Consider the following 23,552-nt stretch of genomic DNA (forward strand, 5'->3'; position numbering starts at 1 on the left):
TCAATGTCCAAAATTATCCGGTGCTTCTAGGAGGAGGAAGAGCGACCCACTCTTCCTCAGCTGGAAAGATTCTAAAGATCGAAAGGATTCTCCGAGCACTCAGGAACTCAACAGTTGAGGTTGCGGTTTCAACATGTGTTCTCTAATATATTGTTTTTTTCCACTCTGCTCTCGCCAACACGTGTTTCATCTTTTGACTGATTCAGTAAAAGCACAGGGTGATTTATGGGTCAAGGACCCAGGTGACGAGATCTGAACAGCATATGCTTCTCCCTAAAATGTGGTTACATTTGTAATTATACCCCTGACGAAGTCTGCTTTTACTGAATCAGCCAATAGATGAAACATGTGTTGACGAGGGCAGAGTCGAAAAAACAGTATAAAAAGAACACATGTTGAAACTGCGACATCAACTGTTGAGTTCCTGAGTGCTCGGGGAATCATTTCCTATATTTAGGAATATATTCTGAGAACAGAACTGGGCTGTTACAGCTTCATGGTGTGGTGTTATTTAAAGAGCTGTCTTCAATTGTTTCCTAAATTGCAATAGAGTCATGGCATTCCTGATGGATGCAGGGGTTGTTGTTTCAGATCCTTGGTGTATGGAGATGTAGAAGGCCTGTACCCTTGTTTTACCTGTTTGCACTTATTTATCCCCAGTTTTCTGTCTGCTGAGGAACACTGTAGACTGTGAGCTTGTCACCCCAGTAGATGAGTGTGCCAGACGTAATGACATTAGTAGATGATGCAGCTAGTTTTGAAGATCGCACGGACAGCTAAGGGGGAGCCAAAGAGTTATATCAGGGTGGGGGCGATGTTATATATTTTATTTCAGGCCCTTGATGAGGCCTGCTGTAGCATGTAGGATTTTCTTTCGCGAGGCTGTTGGGGATACTGGGGGCCTGTGGCATAGAGTGTTGTCACCATGCAGATGCAGGAGCATGAACCTGAATGGCAGCTCTGAAGTCACTTTCTAGGAGAACATGTTTGATTTTTATTTAGTACAGAGAGCTGGCACAAGACCAAGCGTTTCTTCCTTGTTTGTGAGGTCAGTGTCCATGGTGCATCCGAGTGATTTCGTATTGGATGAAAAGTCGGGCTCGCTCAGGTTTATGCTAAGATAGATTGGGATTAGTTGTTGCTTATTGTTTTTGGCAAAAATCAGAAATTCAGTTTTGGTGGGTTTCAGCTTCGCATGGATGTTCAACATCTCGATCAGATGAGATTGGTGCATGATGGCATTTGGAATTCCAGTCAATGTAGGAAATGTTTGACAGACAGCTCCTATGTAACATAGAAACGAGAAACTACATTGGTTGTCTATTGTCCCAAGAATAAAATATTGCGTGCTAACTGTGGTCTTCAAGTCTGAATCTCAGTCTCAATCATTGGAGAAGTATACTTCTCTGGTGGAGTCCTTCAAAAGAGCTAGAAAAGTTTCTGGTTGTTTTCAGGGACGAGGGATATACAATAGGTGGTAAATTACTGTAGGTAGCCAGGGCATGTTGCTGACTCTCCCCGTGGACTTTAAGGAGCTTCTGATTTAGTTAAGTACTGAATTCCTATTGTTTGACAAGGCATACATCAGTAAGTTGTATGTGAAGTGATGTACACCAGCTCCGGTTTAGGCACTCTACAAATATAGTGAAGTGTTTACACATGATATTACACACTTTAGGCTAAAATCTTGTAGCACAATGAGTGCCACTTGTGAGCATACTATTACCAGTGTGTGGGGTTATATATATGTGTGGGGTTATCACAAATGGAGACTGTACAGTCTAAGTACTGAACACTTGTATCAATTCATTCCCATAGGGAGCAGCAAAGACCTTATAAGAAAACCTGGATCAAAGGCAGGGAGGATACTTACATAAAGAAAACCATGTCTGCAACTTAAAATGCCCCAGACAAAAAAAAGAGAATACAAGAAAAATGAGACTCCAGAGATATCCAGTCTGATTTATGTACTGGTTTGGAGGGGAATAAGTCATACGATAGGAAATAGCGAAAACAATTACTGAAATGAATACCTAGGGCAAATTAATATTTTCTTAGCTGAAAGTTAAAAAAAAATATTTTAGTAAAAACACAGAGGCAAATATTATGCTTTATATCTTACTGATTTTTAGTAATAGCATCCATTTAATTAAAAAAAACGATATTCCCCAGCAATCAGCAGAATTACAAGCAGTAGAATATTGGTCAACCAATCGGAGTTCAGAATTATACTTACAAAAAATATAAGAGGCAAGCAAACTCTCGTCTCTTGAAAATAGTCAATAACTATAAAAAGAAAGGCATTATCCATGTTTGAAGAAGAAAGAAAACTGATATCCAATCAAAAAACTCGGAGAAATCTTCAATTTGATCTGGGGATTGTAGGGTTGGATACTGAAAGGGAAATAAATTAGAAGATGACATTATGGAAGGAAAAAATACATATTTTATGTACAATACTAAAAGACAAAGGTGGGTTAACAATTTTGTAAAATCAGGACTTTCCTTGACTATCGATTTAGGAAAATCCACATTTTATGGCAAGACCTGACTACCCTTTTGTGTTTGCTTAAAGCATACCAAAAGCATTATGGTGCACCGCAATGCAATAAGTTCTGCTGAACAATCCACTTTTCTGAGAATGTCTTGGAAACTTGCCCCACTCAGAAGGATTTTGAAACCAAAGCCCTCCTGGAGGAAAGAGGCACCAAAATACCCATTTTACCCAAAGTGGTAGAAGGTACAGAAGCATGATGTTTTTGAAGTGAAATTAACAGGGGGGGGGGGGTGCAGAGGAATTTGAACTTTACACCACAAAATGCAGATGACCAGTAATTAATTCCCAACTGCCTTTTATGCCATATACTACAGGGGTATTAATAATGTTAATAGAAAAGGATGCGGTAACCATTAGATTCCCACTAGGCATCCATGACATAGGTTTTTAATCATGGTATGGGTTTCTACAGAATAAAGATATTTAGGATATACCCATCACCAACTTTACACTTGACTGGACTCCCTAGAATTCTCCAGAAAATTGAACATTTAAGAACTCCCTGATTAGGTTGAGCCTACCCAGATGACATTGTCCGAGCAGGGTTAGAGAAAACACAGATAATGAAGCATCCCATCATTTGGTGGATAAGATGTATTCTCTTAATATTGTTAATACCCCGTAGGATAAGGTATAAGAGGCAGTTAGTAATTAATTTCTTGGCTTCCTCATTTTGTGGTGTAAAGTTTCTGTTATAAGGAAGGGTATGTGAGAGCCATATGTAACCTCTTACACTCTCTTTTGTGACAAATGCAGAGAACGTTCTCAGAGCACTTGTTCTATATTTTTATTCCTTAGCACAGCACAACATTCTTGGAATGCTGTAGAAAAGGATATTCAGAATACCCGAGGTAAACCAAATTGAGTTGAGAGGTTCCAAAACATTAGTTATAGAGTCGCTCGTAGCACCAGAGCAGAATCCTAAAAGCCATTTACCCCTCCAGAACATCTAGGAGTTAATATTATGAATGTGACTGACTGTCGGATCTGGCAAACCCTGCTAGAAATCATCATAAAAAGTATAATTGAGATTCTGGGACCAGTCCTGAAGACACCAGTATGTGACTATCATTGCAGGGCCAACTGTCCAGGTAATGAAATGAGACAGTTGTGCATTAAGATGGGAGGTAAATTAATCTACACCAGTGGTTCCCAAACATTTGACTCCTGAGGACCCCCATTGAGTCACCACTGGAAGCCGGGGACCCCCAAGCAATTTGTATGAGTTAAATTTCAAACATTAAAACAGTAATTAAAAAAAAAATACACACGTGTGCACACAAAACTAATACTCAAAGTACGAAGGATTTTGGGGCCAGATGTACAACCATTTCATTTAGCACCTCGCAATTGGCGACACATTGAGAGTGGCAGATTGCAAGTCGCTAAATGAAATGTACAACAGTGTGTTTAACACTGTGTGGGATTCCCAATGAGGTCGCAAATTGTGAGGTTCATTAATATTAATGAGCCTCTCGCAATTTGCGAGCCCATTGGGAATGCCAGCCCTCCCAGCGATGGTGGCCTGCTGGGCTCTGCAGGCCACCATGTCTCAGACTGCTTATAAATAAAGCAGTTTAAAAAAAAAATGCAGCCTGTTTACCATTTAAAAAAAAAAAAGAAAATAAAACATTTTCGTTTCATTTTCTAAGGGCAGGCAGAGGTCCCTGGGACAACTGCCTGACCTTAGAAAATAACTTTGCATGCATTTGCAAAGGGGAAGGGGTCCCCTGGGGACCTCTTCCCATTTGCGAATGCATTACCATCTACTTAAAGTAGGTGGTAATTGTGACTGTTTTGCGACCGCAAAACATTTGTACATGGTTTTGAGACTGGCTATTTGGAAGGGAATGTCCCTTCCAAATAGCAAGTTGCAAAACCTATTTAGAGAGTCGCAAACAAATTGCGACTTGCGAAATAGGCTATGTACATGGCCCAATAGGTTTTTGCATGCGCAAACGGGTTCGCGAATCCGTTTGCGCATATAAAAACAGATCGTACATCTGGCCCTTAGTATTTTATGTTGAAGTAATAGCCCCTCTGTCACATGTATTTCATTTGTTTTAAAGCATCTCTCATACCAATGTAGGATGTCAGAGCACTTTACATCACACACATATAGAGACATTGAATCATTCTTGTAAATCAGTGTGTATATAAAATGTTTAAAGAGTGCTTGGTCTGGATAAGCACACACTCAGGATTCAGAACATAACACAGTGGATAGCATTGACTTTAACATTAAAAATGCATTTCCACCCAAATATATCTTTTTAGCAGAATCAAGATAATGAATAACTGGGGCAAAATATAAGTTACTAACTGGTACCATGCAGTTTGCAAGCAGTTCTTTGATGACAGTTTATAGGTCCCTCTGCTAGATTACGAATGTCACTTATGAAGTGCACAGTAACAAAAGAATCTCTGTGACAAAAGCAGTAACCACAAACCTAGGCACATAAAATACTGCTTTTTAAGATGCATGTTACACGTTCTTTGCAGTAGGCACATTAACCCTCTGTGCTACATTAGTTAAATCAAAGCTGCCACTGAACAAAACTCTCCTCACTCTCCAGCAGGTACATTAATCACTGGCATTCTCTTGACACTTTTATTGTCGCTGGAAAGCTGCTAATTATACAAGAACTGTTTCTGTGCTTTTAAAACTGTTGCCTACGGACCCCCTGGGAATGTGTCACGGACCCCTGGGGGTCCGCGGACCACAGTTTGGGAAACACTGATCTACACTAAGGGGTCCCCGTGAGAAATATTGGTTATGTGTAGCTGCCAGTCACTGTAACCGGGAAGATGATGTAATTGCCAGTCACTGTCATGTTGCCTATCCTTTTTTTTTTCTCAAATACATTTTTATTGTTGCTCTAGACGTATCATCCGATAAATATGAGGACACGGGCTGGCTTCAACATTCAGCCAGTATCCGTCGGTTCCGCAACTTTTCTTTTGCTCAGTAGGATTACATACATATCAAAAACGACTGTACAGTTTAACCAAAGCTAGTTACTGATGCAAATGAACAAGAGAAAAAAAACCCTAGAAAACAGCTCCCATCATGCCCGCCCACCTCCCCCACCCTGAAGTCCGTCTACCCTTTGCTGATACATTCACATTCACCGGATGAGAGCAGGGTTTTACTGTGAGACATTGGACAGGTCCAACCCCAGTCACCACCTTTAGGTGTGCCCCAAACATCAAGTGTGACAAAGTTCCCCTTCAGAACCCCTATGAGGTCACTCTATTCTGTGGTATTGCCTCCACTTAGTCCATATTCTCCGGAACTTTTTGGGACAACCCCCATGTTGCCTATCCTTAGTACAATTTTGCCTTGACTGAAATGTGGTATTGGAGGTAAAAATGCCAAACCCTATTTGTCATGTTCAACAGAACCTTCGATTGGATACCTCTGAGATAGTTTACATATATCACTATGGTGAGTTTGTTGAATTGAGTTTGGATTGAAAAGGACCATGTTAGATAGATTTATCACAGAACATTTTTTTTAACCCCTTCGAGGCTATTGACGAGCTGGGCTCGTCATCGCGCTTACCTGTCCTGCGCGGATGACAAGGCCAGCTCGTCACGTAACGCGGTAATTTCGAATTTGCCGCGCACAGCGGGAAAAGCCGCCGCAGCGATGCGGTTAATGAAAAATTATGATGTAAAAGCTTTTGGAGTGCAATGTAGCTGGTTGGATAGCTCCTTTTAGGGGGGGGGGAATGCATTAATCTTGATCTATAGAAAGTCTATATGGTGGTAAACAATAAATTGGTTGATGAGGATATAACTGGGAAGGAATAGACACAGAATTGTACATGATCACCCTGAACAGTTTGTTACAAATAATAAAACTTAAAAGGATTGGCCCTGGCCTCTTCCGAGCAGGTTTTTGAAACATGTCGTAGGTGTAGGATACTAGTATGCCTCTGGGTTGAATAAGTGGTAGAATAATACGTTTCCAGTTCATTTATACACAGTTGTCCTTCCAAAAGCTCTTGCACTAAAAGCTCTTTAAAAATATATATATTGGCATTTCTAGCTTGGTAGGCAACTGAGCAAACAAAGGAAAAACGATCAGCAATGGCAGCATCTTTACCACAGATTGGTGTTGAACAGCATGAACAGATTGCACAATATTGGAGGTAGGTCAATCTGGCAACAGGCTAGGCTACATAACACATTGATATGATAAAACATTGATATGAAAGTGGTCCAACCAGCAACCCCAGAATTTGCATGGGCAAATTACATAGTGTCTCTAACAGTGAGCATCTGTGCATTTTCCTGGGCCAGACTGCTGATAAAGGGGAGGACAGAAGGAGTACAACTTTGTACCCTCTGTACAGAGCAATAACCTACTAAGCCAGTCAGAAACTAGGGGTGGGTGGAACTCTACTGTGTTACATAAAAACTCCATTAGATTCCATGGAGTTCTGCAACCAGGTGGAAAATATGCATGTTGTGCTGCACAAGCTGCAATTTAGTGCCAGTAGCGTAAGCAGTGCTTCAAAATCGGCATCATGCAGTGCACGGACATTCAAGATGATGTTACTGCCGCTCGAGTAGAAGATCTACATAAGCAGCATCAAATCCACTCGGGTACCAGCCCTTTGACAGCGACCCATGCACTAGGGGTTGCCAAATCTCGCTCGCATTTCTGGAGCCTCTCAGGAAAACCATTCTGCCAAGCAGCGAGTCACAGAATTTGGCTGAAACTCCATGGTACAAGAGTAACATGGAGTGGCCAAATTGCACCAATTCCGAGGGCGGAATGAAACATTCCACCCACCTCTGTCAGAAACCCATGTTAGTCAGAGACCTGGCTCCTTGCACATAGCCCAAATCCTCCACTCAAAGGGCTACCTTAGGGTACAGATCCACATTTCAGCCCAAACTATCAGATAGGAGATGAGGTATTGCAACTAAAAAATCCTAGATTATCCCTCAAGTCCTCATCGTATGGTGAAAATCCCCACGTGTGAAAGTTTTGGGAGGGGCTCCTACCGATTTCCCAGAGGTGTTCAGGTGTACACTATATTCAATGGATGCACCTAAACGGCTTTAAGTGAAGCTCATCTGAGTTTTCTCTTTCCCTTAGATTCATCTTAACCATTATCCACCTCTCATCAGACAGTGGCCCCACGACACACTCCCAGTGCACCTGCAAGGCTCTAAACCAGTTAGTTGCGTACAGAGCTATGGGCCGATAAACCTAGGATACATCCTTTGGTTTTAGTCTGGCAACTGTGCATTGGCTTCCAAGAGGCTAAACTCTGGTGAGGACAACAGGGGCAATTAGTGTGTCTCAAGTGCTTGACACAGTTGGAGGTGACCTCAATTTGTGCAAATCAAAGTCACTGCTCTGGTCAACAAAGTTTTTTGTGATCATTCACTCACACACTGCCTAGTTTAGATATACCTATGAAACCCTTCCCTGGGAACCTGGCAGTATCAAGGTCTGACTCAGCACCATGTCACACTACTGAGTCCCCCTTATCAGCTTAACCTCCCAACCAAGTTGTCTCAAAGTTCCACAGTAACAATAAATTACCTGTGATGATGGAAAAACCAATACACAGCCAGTTAACATAAAGCACTTCAGCAAGATTATCTTGGAGAACAAGTCATATTCCAATTCAATGACAGGGTTATTCAAATACCCAATCATTCACCATTCAAATATCAGCTCCCACTTGAATGGCTGATGTTGGACATCCTGAGAATGCTGTCGCATACTGATTGAACACCCTTATCCAGACCTGTGAGAGGGACCCTGCCGGGATGGCACCATTTTAAACAGGGCTACCCAACATAAAACTGAAATTCGGAGCTTTCCCATACCCACACTTCTCTGCATAATGCTTTTAACAAGGGTCTGATGTTATGGTCCCATCATCACTGGTGATCACAAGTTATTCACTGGCTAATATATTTGAAGCTCTCTCTCGACCCCCAGGCAAGTCTCACGTTTCTTGCAGAGTCGCCACCCTGCACCAAAGGACATATTTGCACCAGTTCATTGTCAGCCCTGGATATTTAACACAGATGCCTAATGCCTCTTTCAGCCTCTGGCCAGACTACCAAGGATATCTTCCAAAGAGAACCATGTCATCTGCATAGAGTGAGACACGTTCATCACTATTCTGCCTACATGACATATCCATGCCTCCAAATGCTCCTCAGCAAGGGTGAATAATGTCCAAAAAGGGCAATCATACCAGGTGCCCTTTCAAAGTCAAGCAGAGTCAATTCACAAAACCATTCAATAATCCAAGCCAAGGCCAGGTACAAGCGTCTGGTAGCTTGTCTAGGCAAGTTGTTCATACATGGGGTTTGCATTATTTAAGAATGAGGGACCAATGTTCATTTTACACTGAACCCAGAACAGATTTGTCAAACAGAGGGACACAAAAGGTTTTCAACGTCAACCAGAATCAAGGAACCTCAGCCAAATTCACATGCAAGCATTGAGGGTTGTGTCTGGTGGAGTGGCTAGGCATAAGGTGATTCAGATCAGAATGAACCAACAGGATTACCATTTCCTCAACCTATTCACAAGAGCCTTGCCAAGTATTTTGGCCCCAGTATTAATAAGAGAGATCGGGCAATCCAGTGGTCACCATGTTTAGGCACCACTGCATTTGTGAAAGTATGAAAATCATCCAGGAGAGCCGCAGTCAAAAGTGAATCATCAAATATAGATCAGGAGTAAAGAGATCCATAAGTTTCTTAATCAATTTTTGTGAGAGACCATTGGGGCCTGCTGTCTTTTCTAATACCATGCACTCACTCCATGGCTTCTCAGATCTTTAGGAAATGGGGGAGGTCCAATTCTTTGTTGTGAGCTGCAATGTGTCAGTACATTGTAAAGGTAGGAAGCAATTAACCCAACATCTTGGACTCATCACTGGATACCACTGCATTGAGACACCTATAAAAGTTTTCAAAGTTGGGTGCAATTTCTGCAGTTCTAGAGAGCCACCTACCTGTTGAGGTGCACATATCTGGTTCCTTCCTAGCAGCTTCTTATTGCTTAGTAAGCCAGTAGAGTATTTTGCTTGACTTATGTTCAGGCCAATAGAGATGTAGTTGCATCAACATCTAAGTCAAACATGCTGTATCACTTATCTTTTCTTTGATCAACAGGTTAGACAGTACAATGTGGCAGCATATGCTCTTCTCACCAGTGGCTACATGGTCTCCCTACAGCAGTGGTTCCCAAACTTTTTTGACCCGTGGCTCCCTTGACCTAATTGGCAGTTGGCCGTGGCTCCCCACCATTTTTTTACCCGCGCACCGGGGTGCCGCGGCGCACCCTTTGGGAGCCACTGGTCTACATGAAGAAACAACCCTAGACGTGATGAAGGATTCAGAGAGTCGCCATCACTGTCATAAATCTTTATTTGCAATCACAAAGATCTTATAAAGTACATTTCAATGCATACATAGAGTAGTATAAAGCACTTCCACTAAAAGTAACCAGGCTAGAGAAAGGCTCAAGGAGCTCTGTGGCGTTACAAGAAGTTTACGTGAGGTGGGCCCTGATCATGGGTATCCTCAGAAATGTTTTCGGTGGGGGCAAATTTTTAACTTCATCATCATCCCCCTTGGACCCTTTCCCCCTCCGCCTTACACCCTTCTCCCCCTCCACCGTGCACCCTTCTCCCCTTCCCCTTGTACCCTACTTCACCTCTGCCTTGCACCCTTTTCTACCTTGCACCCTTCTCCCCTCTGTCTTGCACCCTTCTCCCCTCTGCCTTGCACCCTTCTCCCCTCTGCCTTCCACCCTTCTCCCCTCTGCCTTGTACCCTTCTCCTCTCTTGCTTGCACCCTTCTCCCCTCTGCCGTGCACCCTTCTCCCCTCTGCCGTGCACCCTTCTCCCCTCTGCTGTGCACGCTTCTCCTCTCTGCTGTGCACCCTTCTCCCCTCTGGCGTGCACCCTTCTCCCCTCCTTCTTGCACCCTTCTCCCCTCCTCCTTGCACCCTTCTCCCCTCTGCCTTGCACCCTTCTTCCCTCACACTCTCCAACATGTAGCAGTCACGAGTGACGACCCCTCAATGAGGAGTGAGGCAAAGACAGAAGCTGGCAGAGTGCGGCTGCATCAGGGCATAAGGCGCCCACCCAACGCTCTCCACCAGGCCCCTGACCCCGCACCCTGAACCCACCCAACGCTCTTCACCAGGACCCTGACCCTGCACCCACACTACGCTCTCGACCAGGCCCCCACCCTGCACCCACCCACCCAATGCTCTCCACCAGGCCCCTGACCCCGCACCCACCCACCCTCCCAACGCTCTCCACCAGGCCCCTGAGCCTGCACCCACCCAATGCTCTCCACCAGGACCCCCACCCTGCACCCACCCACCCAACCAACGCTCTCCACCAGGCCCTTGAGCCTGCACCCACCCAACGCTCTCCACCAGGCCCCTGAGCCTGCACCCACCCTACGTTCTCCACCAGGCCCCTAACCCTCCACTCACCCACCCAACGCTCTCCACCAGGACCCTGACCCTGCACCCACCCACCCAACGCTCCCCACCAGGCCTCTCACCCTGCACCCACCCACCCAACGCTCTCCACCAGGCCCCTGACCCACCCACCCAATGCCCTCCGCAAGGACCTGACCCTGCACCCACCCACCCGACGCTCTCCACCAGGCCCCTGACCCTGCACCCATCCACCCAATGCTCTCCACCAGGACCCTGACCCTGCACCCACCCACCCAAAGCTCTCCATTAGGACCCTGACCCTGCACCCACCCACCCAATGGAGGTTAAAGACAGGCATTTTATGTGTATCTGTGCTCCCAGAGAGAACACTGGGATACTGCCACAGGTTTATTAAGCAGCACACGAACACCCCCTCTCTCCCAATCATTAAATGATTCCACCATTTAAAGAATCCAAAATATATCTCATCAATAATGTGATTTTTCTGCCTGATAATGGACTTGGTACAACGTTGCACATGAATTTGAAAAAGCCGTCATAATAGGAACGTTCGTGAATGTCATTTGACATTTGAAAAGTTTTACCCTTTTTCTGTGTTTTGGATGGTTGGATTTATTTATTTATTTTTTTGCTGTTGATTTATATCGCGCAATCTCGACTCGAAGAGCACCAGTCACGTTACACACGGATACATTCATGTATTCTGTTTTTGTAGGCGCTGGGAGATTAAGTAATTTGCCCAGAATGCACAGGATTCTGAGCTGACGTCGAGGGTCGAACCCGGTTCCCCAGCTCCAAAATTGGCAGCTCGCAGTTTCACTACATTTTGAGGATAATTATATATTTTTTTCAGACTCACATCCTGCACAGCGGCGCGCGCCCCTGGCTTCCCTTCACAGCGCACCAGGGTGCTGCGGCGCACACTTTGGGAACCACAGATGTATGACATAGATATTAAGAGTGTACTCCCTGGACAGGTCCTGAGCCTGGGTAGAGGAGGGGAGAAGATGGAGCTTGAGGTCAGAGCTACCCATTTTGGAACTGAGGAATCACGTTTGATTCTGGTTTTGGCTCAACATCCTTTGATCCTGGGCAAATAACTTAATCTCTCTGTATCTAAAAAAGGAACATGTCCTTATGAAATGTCATTGGTGTTCATGTAAAGCACTCCAATATGTTTGGGTTGGGTTTGCTCTATATAAAAATTGAGGGGAAAAAATGAAAAAAATAGTTTCATTTACTCTTTCAATGCTATTTGCATCTAAATAACCGAAGGTGCTCATGACTTCACAAAGAGCATGACCCCCTCCTGTGCTGCAACTCCTTCCCTTCTGCCACTGACCAGCATCTCTTTCACAGCTCATCAGCAGCTGAAAGAGTTGATTGTCTTTTTTAATGGTTAGAACTGCCAGGCGCCAAAATGCGGGATTATGGGCATCATCTTTTGCCTGTGAGTAAGAAGTGCCTGGATCTTCATTGGCAGGCGGGCCTCACAGCTATGTCTGTAGCCGAGTCCTGTGTGCACTGTTTGTGCACCCCCTGCCGCCGTGATGCTCTGCTTCAGAAAGGCCGAGACTAGGGGCAGAGCAACCTATTCATCACGGAGGCGGGGGTGAAAGTGACACATTTAGTGCAACTTTAACACTTCCTTTCCCACATCGTGCGCGGCGCCCCTGGCTTCCCTTCACGGCGCACCAGGGCGCCGCGGCGCACAGTTTGGGAACCACAGCCCTACAGGATAACAAGCATTTACAATGCAATGGTTTCGCCTTTGGAAAAGTTTGAGCTATTGGCATTGTAAATGACAAAGTTTGTATTTATGTGTTGGTTTAAGAAATAGAGAAGTAAATGGCATTGTTATTTACATTGCCATTTGCTTAATTTCTCTCAAATGTGAGACTTATTGTATCCTACGGACGAGTTTAGCAGACAGCAATTACTACCATACACACACCTAGAGCCACACACACACACAATGCGGCCACACATACACAGACACCCAGAGAAACACACACACACATACACACCCAGAGTCCCCCCCACACACACACACCTAGAGCCACATACACACACCCAGAGCCACACACATACAGACACACATCCAGAGCCACACAAACACACACCCCGAGAGCCATACACACACTCAAAGTCACACATAGACCCAGAGCTACACACACCTAGAGATACACAAACACACACACCCAGAGCCACACAGACATCTAGAGCCACACATACACTTAGAGCCACATACACACACTCAGAGCTAGCCACACATACACACCCATAGCCAGCCACACACACTAAGACTCACACACTCACCCAGAGCCACACACACACATACACTCAGAGCCACACACACACACCCAGAGCCACACACATATACACACCGAGAGCCACACACACACACACACCCAGAGCCACACACACACATACACCCAGAGCCATACAAACACACATACTCAGAGCTACACACTTACACCTAGAGCCGCACACACACTCAGAGCCACACACACACACTCAGAGCCAGCCACACACACACACCCAGAGCTAGCTACACACACACACACTAAGAGCCACACACACACACACCTAGAGACACACACACACACACCCAGAGACAGCCACACACATACTAAGACCCACACATACCCCCAGAGCTATACACACACACACCCATAGCCACACACACACACACCAGAGCCACACACACCCATAGCCACAGACACACACTAGAGCCACACACACACACACTCACTCAGAGCCACACAGACACACACATCTAGAGCCACAAAAACACACACACACACATACCTAGAGCCACACATACAACCTGAGTCACACACACATACCCAGAGCCACTCATACACATACCCCGAGCCAGCCACAAACACACACCTAGAGCCATACACACCCAGAGCTACACATACACTCAGAGCCACACACACACTCAGAGCCACACACACACTCAGAGCCACACACACACCAGAGCCACACACACACATACACACCCAGAGCCACACACATACACACACCCACTGCTTCACACACATACACACCCAGAGCCACACTTACACCTAGAGCAACGCAAACACACATACCCAGAGCCACACACACACTCAGAGCCACACACACACCCAGAGCTACACACACACACACACACACACACACCCATAGCCACACACACCAGAGCCACACACACCCATAGCCACACACACACACACATGAGACTCAAGCGAGGGGAGAGCTTCTGGTATGTGTTCGCCGGGAGCCCTTCCTCGTGCCCTCAGTATGCAGCCAACCAGAAGAACTACTGGAAGCAGATCGCGTGCGCTTTGAAGAAACAGAAGAACCTGTGTCAAGACCCCAAGGCGGTCTTAAAGTCAAAGGAGTGCAAAAAGGGGCCCAAGGAGGCGCTCCTCAGCTTCTCCAGCTCCAGCCTTATAGAAGCTGCCTCTGGGAAGGAGAAAGTAATTCACCCCGGTAAAAAGCCCTCCCGCCCTTCTAACGCGACTGCTGAGGTGAAGCAGGACGCTGAGACGAGCAGCAAAGAATGCGTGGAAGACGAGAGCGTCGACCAGAAAAAGGTCGCGGAGGAGTACTGCGGGGAGTCGTGGGGCTCGCTCTGCGCATTCTTCTTCTCCATGGTGCAGGATAAAAAGTGCTGAAGAAGTACTAACTTTTCCATAGGCGCCTGTTGGCCCCTGTGTGACGTTTGTGATACTTTCTGCTGCTTGGGTCTCGTTTTTTTTAGACAACTGAATGATGCATTCTGGGACTTGTAATTTCACTTTTAATATCGCATTTATAGACTCAAAATATCCAGCGAGCAAATAATGTAGACTTAAAATCAGGGCAGACATACGATGCCACGTGTGCTATAGGGCGATGTAACAGCTATACTTCTTCACTGGGGAAGTATACTGTGGTTTACTAGCAACTGTGTATTTACTACACAGTACCGTGTGCTATGCGCAGGGTGCTCGATGTAAATACTGTAATTATAAAAACAGAGCTGTGTATTTAAACATCTTTAACAGTCTTGTAAAAAACGTGTTTCTTTTCTATGTTGATATACCGTAAATTTTATTCTGTACATATTTTTTATCTGTGAACACTGGTGCAAAGTGCACAGCCAAATACTTGCTTAGTGTTCTTTGAGCGATTTTTAAAACGGAACAAATTTAATACCTGTCTATGATTTTAATTGGTCAATTAGAATAAACGCTTTTGAGACTCTTTGAAATAAATGCATCGGTGCATTCGTCTTTGGGCGTGGGGTATATGTGGAATGTGTAAATGCTAAATTACAAATGGTTGCGTGGACAAGCGTCACTGGGAGCTCAGTGCTGCATTTTTTAACGAGACCCTGCACGTTGAGATCCGAGCTACCGCGGGCACTTTAGTTTCATTTGAAGACCAATTAGGGAGAGAGTTGCAGCATTCTCACTGCATGTAGTACACCACGGTTCAAATGAATGACCTCTGCTTCTCATGCTCACAGGCAGCTCAGCTGAAAGACGGTCTGGTTGACCAATGCCATTTAAAAGCGTACCCGTACTTAAGAGCATTTCTCGCAGAAAAAAACAACAAATTAAATGTAGTGTTCCTAAATGGTAATTACATTCGCCTCGAGGGTAGGGGCAACATAAAAGCCACTCACACTTAACATTGTATTCGCTTTATTAACATGAGAATCACTTATAAAGTCCCTGTCTCCGGGCGTTCAGCGCGCACTTCTCTCCCACACAGGGTCAAATTGCAGCTTCCGAGTTCCTCACAGCCCTCTGTAGGCAGCCAGGGCTCCATGTTTTAGCCCATTTATTGGGGCGGCCACTTCCTTCATAAACCGCACGTTATGCCGTCATGCACCAGCACATATCCTTTTACCACCTCCTTAGTTCTGGTTACAGGGAGCACCCCACTGGCAGGGACCCACTCACACTGGGACATCAACAATTAGCGCCACAGACTGCCTGATGTGGGCGTGGCGAAAACAGACAACAGCAACAAGACACAGAAATACGTGAAACAAACATGAACAAGTAGACGTCACCAACAGCAGAGCTGACGCTCCCCCCTGGGTCGGTAGGTACTCACACGGGTCAGCGTGAGAGGCACAGCCTTGCAAGCGCTATGTTATACAGTCTAACTAACTACAAAACAAAGCGCTATGTTACAAAGTCCAACTAAATACAAAACAAAGCGCTATGTTACATGGTCTAACTAAATACAAAAGTAAGCGCTATGTTACACAATCTAATTAAATAGAAAACAAAGCGCTATGTTACACAGTCTAGCCAAATAAGAAACAAAGCGCTATGTTACAAAGTTGGGATCTCTCTGGGGGCAGTGGATAAATAGAGCTTCGGATGGGGGCATCCTTTAGAAGGGTTTCTAGCACCGGGAAGGGGCGTGAGATAGAGCCTCGAATCGAGATGCGACATGACTGGGGGGTAAGACCTGGGCCATGGGTGAGGGGAATAATACTTAAAAGAAATCTCAGCCTGTGGAGGAGAAAAACTGTAAGAGTTGGGAGGGTAGAGGAAAGGGCGCATGGCAGAGCTTGTCACTTGAGGCCGTGGTATATGGTTCCAGAAAATCGGGGTTCACCGTAGAGATTTTTGCTTTCGGCAGAAAGGGTAAGACACGCCAGGCCTGGGGTGGCCAGAAACCCTTTCTGATGTTTCATAGTTCTAGAGGGAAAGGTGCTCTGGGAAGAGCAGGGAGTGCACGGACGCAGCCCCTGGTGGCTTGGTTCCCTCGCTGGCTCTGCTGGGGGAATGGGATATGTGCAGATGTGGGTATGAAAAGGTGGCATTGTCCACGCGGCCACGGAATATACGTGCAGTGGGATTTATTGAGCTGTCTTGTGACATCTCGGGTGTTACATAGTTGTGGAGGGGGGCGGATTGTGGTTCGGGGGAGGGTGCTGCCGAGTTCCTAGACTCGGGCTTGTGCTTTCTATTAGAAACTGCAGCTTTCCAAGGGTTCCAGGTCCGTATGCTGGTGTTTTTAGCAGTGCTCGTCATACAGGGGAAAGTGCCAATTCTGAAGCCCCACACACACTCAGCTGTCTTGTGACATCTCGGGTGTTACATAGTTGTGGAGGGGGGCGGATTGTGGTTCGGGGGAGGGTGCTGCCGAGTTCCTAGACTCGGGCTTGTGCTTTCTATTAGAAACTGCAGCTTTCCAAGGGTTCCAGGTCCGTATGCTGGTGTTTTTAGCAGTGCTCGTCATACAGGGGAAAGTGCCAATTCTGAAGCCCCACACACACTCATGCCCGATGTGCCTACCTTCACTTCCAGCAGTTACCCGAGTGGGGAAGCTTGTTTTCCATGCGCAGCGCAGACTTCCAGCGCTCGCCGTGGCTCCTCTTCTCGCGCTGGGCGGCGGGGGGGGGGGGGGGCGGGCACTTCCGGCCGGCCGCGCTGGGATTGGCCGGCCGGCCGGCTGAAGAAACCCCCGGGCGGGACGGGATACCAATATTTGTTTGTGAGGACAAGGGGGGGGCGGGCGGGAGTTCCTAGACTCGGGCTTGTGCTTTCTATTAGAAACTGCAGCTTTCCAAGGGTTCCAGGTCCGTATGCTGGTGTTTTTAGCAGTGCTCGTCATACAGGGGAAAGTGCCAATTCTGAAGCCCCACACACACTCATGCCCGATGTGCCTACCTTCACTTCCAGCAGTTACCCGAGTGGGGAAGCTTGTTTTCCATGCGCAGCGCAGACTTCCAGCGCTCGCCGTGGCTCCTCTTCTCGCGCTGGGCGGCGGGGGGGGGGGGGGGGCGGGCACTTCCGGCCGGCCGCGCTGGGATTGGCCGGCCGGCTGAAGAAACCCCCGGGCGGGACGGGATACCAATATTTGTTTGTGAGGACAGGGGGGGGCGGGAGAGGACGAGGGGGGCGGGCGGGAGGGGACGAGGGGGGCGGGAAAGGACACGGACGTCGGGAGGGAGGAGGGAAACGTGGGGACGGCGGGAGGAGGGACACAAGGCAGGACAGCAGCAAACACGGCCCGGCCGGACCAGACACGGGGGCGTTCCCGGCGTCGCGTGACGTCGGCAAAAGCCAAAGAATCTCGGGAACGCCCCCGTGTCTGGTCCAGCATTGACGGACGCCTCTCTGTTCCAATGGCTAGCCTCCATTTATGGAGCTAGCCAATGAAGCAGAGAGGCGTCTTCAAGTCACCCATACTAGAAACTACAGATTTCGCTGGAGGAGGAGCCTGACGGCTCCGCCCCCCAGCGAAACCTAAAAACGTTTTAATTCAAGTTTGGTCACAGTCTCTTCCTGGGATAGCAAATTTGAAGGCTTCCTAAATCATACTTGCCACTAGCCTAATCCCACATTAACCCCTTCCACACTCATGACGAGCTGGGCTCGTCATGGTGTAGCCTCCTCGCACACTGATGACGAGCCCAGCTCGTCATAAAATGATGTAAATCAGAAAAGTTCAGCACCGGGGGGGAATTGGTGCAGCGGCGATGGTGTTAAGTGGAAAAGAGAAGCCAGCCTTTTTCCACAGGAAGGTTTTAAAACTATTGTGAGTTAACTGCCAAGCATTCAAATACTAGATAACCCTTTGACCTACCCCTATATTGGTGTACCATCGTGGGGAATAGTCCAGAAGGCCAAGAACAATGATGTAGACCCCAGTAACCCAGAACTTCATGTTCATAGATCAAAGGCAGGGATGGTGCACTCATAAGGAAAGCAAGGTTTGTACATTTAAAAGCCTACACACTTGAAGAAACAACAAAATAACCCTGGCATTTGTGGGTTAGATTGAAGGGGCAGGAGTTTGTAACAATGTGTAAAAGCTGACAAAGCACATAAATACTTGAGGTAAATGAAGGAGTTACGCCTTCTTTTCTTACTATGTGCATATTCCATGCACAATAAGCAGAGCATCTACTGTCACTTAAGAAATGCAAAGGGATGACTATCTTTCCAGGTCACTTTCAGTTAAACCTTCTGTTCAATGAAAGTTCATTTATTTGTTGATAAGGAACGGTAAATTGCTATACGTTTACGTCTTTATATGTATGTCCAGGCTACTCGCCAGACACAGCACCTGTGTAGTGATGACACTTACAGCAGGGCTGTCTTCAGCCTGGGGCATCGGCAATAGAGGCACAAATAGGTGTGAGGGCTCTTGTTGGACTTGGCCCATTTTCCCAACATTTCTCGCTTTTCACTCCCCTGTTTAGGATGTCTCCCCCATGGTAAAGACATATATAGGCCATGTGTGGTGTGAGATGCCCTGTTTAATGTGAAAATGCAATGCAATGGTGCTTGCACTTAACCCCCCAGTGTGGAAATGCACCCTGGTGAAATGCTGCACTTAAAATGGATGCCATGGCTATGTGTTGTGCCACCAGACTGCAGTAGGTTAGCGGTCTAGTTGTTTGGTACCCAGCCATCCCAGCATTTGGGGGGAAAGCCTGGCACCCAGGGTGCTCTACTCCTCCCCCTGAGCAAGTTTGAACCAGTTCCCCAGAGGATTCCAGAAGCTTCTAGCACTGTCTGGTAGGAGGGGGTAAGGGGCATATAAATACGGGGGCTGTGCCACCATATGCTGAGTCAGAGCAGGAACGTGAGGGGACCTGCTGCCAGGGGAAACCGCCACTTGGTCCTGTGTGCTGGACCCTGCACCTAACTGGAACCCCTCTGCTGTCCCCAGGGCTGGTGGAAGCCCCACTGCAGGAGTACAGGCTGCTGTACAGCAGGAGTGCCACGCTACTGGAGGATGGTGGAAGCCTACCGCCCTGTCTTGATGAGTACCCACTGACTGCTGACCTGGCCCGGTAGTGCCTGCTCCTCTGCCCTATGTCCCCTGAAGAAGGAGCGCCATCCTAGATCCCTGAGGCCACTGGGTCCTTGCGCCACGCAAGCGCTGCGCCCTAGCTCCTGAAGCGGAGGAGAGCACTATATTGGGGCTGGACTGGACCCCCCAGGAGGTGAGTAGCATTACCCTGGGGCCCCTGAGGCTTGCTGTTGGGACTGCCCGCCCGTCTGCAGCGCTGGGCTGCGAAAGCGCTATACTGGACTGGACTCCTCTCCCCCTTCCAGGAGTTAGGAGGAGCTATTTAACTGTCCCTGGAGCGCTATATTTTGCCTAGGGCCTCTTCGGCCTGATTGCGGGAAGAGAGGAGTGTCTGGCCTCTGCAGTGCGGGGAATCTGCGAGTGCTGCTGAGGAGCCTAAACTAAAGCGCTGTGCCCCTAAGCACTATAGTGCTAGAAGCGGCTGATTTGAATGAACGTGAGTTCCCATCTCGCCTGAGGATGCTCTGCTGTCTGGAATACTGCGGGAGCCTACCCCGCGTCATTGCCGCCTCTGAACCCTTTGAATGCGCCGCGGGAGCCTACCCCGTGTTTTTGCGCACTTTTGGCCAATGAATGCTGGTGGGTGCCTACCCCGCCTGTGGTGCGCTTGACTGACCCCGCGGGTGCCCACCCCGCATAATTGCTGCGGAGGTACTTACCACCACGGCCCCCAGTGCCGTCTGAAGAAGCGTGCGCTAGTTGGGAATCACCGCCGCGGCCCGGGAGGAGTCCGCGACGCGGAAGTCTGGCAGCCGGCCGGGACAGGGGCAGAGCTTCGCCGAGGCCCGGCCGGAACTGGAGAGCCCTGCAGCGATTGGGCCCCGGCCACCGCGTGGCAGGAAGTCCCGCCTTGGAGTGCGGAAGCAGGAAGAAGCCGACCAGAGGCGAGGAGAGCCCCGCGGGTGTAGCAGCGGCTGCCGGAAGCCGCCGGAGAGGGCTGCATGACGTCTGCAGGGCTCCAGGTGGTGAGTGAGCCCTGCAGCTTTTACAGAGAACCGCGGTGCCCGCAAGAGGAGAGAGGGAGAGTAGAGGCACTGTCGGTGCCTGCCCCCTCCCCCGCATCGCTTGAACATCCCTGAGGACCCGCAGGTGAGAGCGGGAGAGCCCGGTGAGTGGGGCTCAACTGTGTGGTGGTTGGGGGTGTGTGTCGGGGCACAGTGGGTGCCCGCCCCCTGCGCCTACATACTTCCACGAGGGGATAGAGTTGTTTTGGGCATACCTGAAGTGAGCACAGGAAGGGGGCCCATTGGGACGCATTGCCGGGGGCCCTTGCTATCTGTCCCTTTGCTCAACTGGCCACCGGATAGTGGAACTGCCCTGAGTGGGGCCTTGTTAACTTGAGAGCCCCAGAAGAGGGACTCCCCTGCTTTTCATGTGGGCCGGAGTTCTTCTACCCAGCTGCCCCACAGGACAGTGGGCAGCTGCAACGACAGAGGGCATGTTTATGTGGCTATACCTTCATGCCTGGGTGTTTACGCTAATGCTTCCCATGCTGATGATTTGTTGTGCGGCTAATAGAATATGCCCCAGTGGAGTGTGTTCATGCCAGTATGATGCCTAATGCTCTGATGTGCCCAAAGGCGGATGCCTAGTGTTTCTTCCCCTCATGCTTATATTGCTGATGTTCTATGCCATTTTTGTTATGCGCACTGTGTTTCCTGCTCCATGATTTAGGCCTATGCCTGACGTTAATGCGGGACGCGTAATGTTCCTTTCTGGCATGGGATGCTAATGCAAGTCAAACTGTGCTTTTACACCTAATGCTCTATTTTATACTGAATGCCTACTGCTAAGGTTATGCCAAGAGTTAATGCCTACGTTTTCCTTGCAATATTGACCCTGATGGACTTACCTTTTTCTTCTTTTTCCTTCACCCTGTAAATAATCCCCGTGTATGTATTGCCCTGGCGCCAGTATTGTGATTACTGTGATTTCTATTGCCAATTTGAGACAATACAAAAGTTCTTCTTTTTCAACCAAAAGCAATTTGTGTCTCTTTTTGGAGTGTGCCTTGTGTGTCGTCTGTGTGTACTGCGGGAATGCTTTACACATGTCCTCAGGAGTTTGGCCTACCCGCTCTGCCCGCTCTGCACCATGCTACCCCCCGTAAAATTGGCTACCCCATTTCTAACAGCTCTGCACTGAAGTGTGATCACTGTAGACCAAGGCTTGGCCTCCCCTTAAGGCCTCACCTTCAACCTGCAGCTCCACCCATACAAAAAGGTCAGTGCCTCAGGAAGTTTTATCAGCGGCCATTTGCTAACAAAAGTGTTCACTGAATTTGTAAAGGTGGGCCCCTTCACTAGTCACATCAGTGTTTTCATCTCCTGTCCCCCAGCCACTGAAATACAGGTAATACACTTCCACTGCCTGGGAAGCTGTCCTGGTCTTCCATCTGGTGCCAGTGCAAACCAGAGGCATTCAAATGCTTCCTCTCTTCTGTATAATTAATGCTGCGAGTCAAACCTGAGCATGAACACCAGAATCTTTTTTTTTTATTGCGTACATTATTTCCGATTTATTTTCTCACACTACTATGGTCTTAAAGTTACTGCTTCCTCTGAGGGCAGCCTAAAGCTCTTGATATATGACATATGCGTCCAACCATTATTTTTCACTTTCGACCCTTGAGCTGATTAACCTACCTGGCTGGATAAGTGGTCTACCAATAGCCTAGTAGCAGAGAGATGGTTTACCTGTTTCTAGTATCTATCATAAATTGCTAATATAGCTCAATTGTCACAAGTAAATAATTATGTTTCTTTCTACATTCTTGTATCCTCAAACTACATACTGTCACAACCCACTCTAACACATGCTTGTTTGCCTATTCTTTATTATTGTTTTTCTGCAAATTCCTCACAACTCATTTACAAGATCACAATCTCTCCTCCTTCCTCTGAAAGTCATTCCCATGTAACCTAATACCGAATCTCCTCTAAATCATGTATTAGTCCCACCAGCCAGGTCTAAGAGCTCATAGACTCCACCATTGATCACAATCAACCCCTATTCATTTTGTCCACAATAAGGAAACTAGAATGACAGTATCAATGGTTTGCATTAAGCGCACAAGGCTAATCCCAATAACTAACAGTAACCAATAACATTGGAGTAACCACTAACCTTGGGTTCCGGAGCAGCATGCTGCCCGGAAGAAAGAGATTCAATACCTAATCAAGGATAGTAAGCGCTAAATAAATGCAATTACAATGACAACACCTACACCATTAAAGCCTAAATACCCTTACATTTCTTTTAAATGTAATTTAACGGCTGAATATACTGACCTAATAAAGCAACGTTTTCTCGGTTCACTGTTCCTGCTCATCGGCAACGACTTCTGTAGAAGTTGTCTGGAAGAAACAAAAATACTTCCAACATTTACATCACAGCAAAATACATTGTGCTCCTCATTTTCACAATTCAAGAGAATTTCTTCTGCTGTTATACTTGAATTCTAAAGCCTCCAATCTCCCCGTCACTTTGGGTAGAAGCAGTATCAAACTGGATTACTGTGTATGTGCTACATTTCGGATGATATTAGATAAAGATGCCAACAAGGTATTTTACTTCATGAAAAACTGTACATTTATAGATATTCGGGATACTGCACTGTAGCGTCATAAATTAATAATCACAGTTATATTTTGACTTTCCACAAAGAAATCAATGTCAACACAGCCGGGTGTATGTCCTATTTTT

At 47.1% G+C, this 23,552-nt stretch overlaps 2 protein-coding genes across 2 annotated transcripts in view; one reads left to right on the forward strand and one right to left on the reverse strand.

Moving 5' to 3' along the window:
* Positions 1-2,106: 2,106 nt before the first annotated feature.
* The window catches only part of LOC147689914 (uncharacterized), a 46,625-nt gene continuing 25,179 nt past the window's right edge, over positions 2,107-23,552 (reverse strand). The window contains exons 8-9 of the mRNA XM_086939453.1: positions 23,138-23,203; positions 2,107-2,394 (exon numbers count right to left, since the gene is read on the reverse strand). Coding sequence (XP_086795579.1) covers positions 23,162-23,203 — 42 coding nt within the window. The 3' untranslated portion in view covers positions 2,107-2,394; positions 23,138-23,161. The remainder of the gene's footprint in view (positions 2,395-23,137; positions 23,204-23,552) is intronic.
* Positions 14,246-14,689, forward strand: LOC147689915 (fibroblast growth factor-binding protein 1-like). Its single transcript, XM_086939452.1, has one exon. It carries the CDS (start codon positions 14,246-14,248, stop codon positions 14,687-14,689), a length of 444 nt encoding a protein of 147 aa, XP_086795578.1.

Source organism: Lissotriton vulgaris, chromosome 9 (genome assembly GCF_964263255.1).
Source record: "Lissotriton vulgaris chromosome 9, aLisVul1.2, whole genome shotgun sequence".
NCBI lineage: Eukaryota > Metazoa > Chordata > Amphibia > Caudata > Salamandridae > Lissotriton > Lissotriton vulgaris.

Bases quoted from the DNA above. Each gene is read 5' to 3' on its own strand.
- LOC147689915 (XM_086939452.1), top strand. From the start codon at position 14,246: ATGAGACTCAAGCGAGGGGAGAGCTTCTGGTATGTGTTCGCCGGGAGC.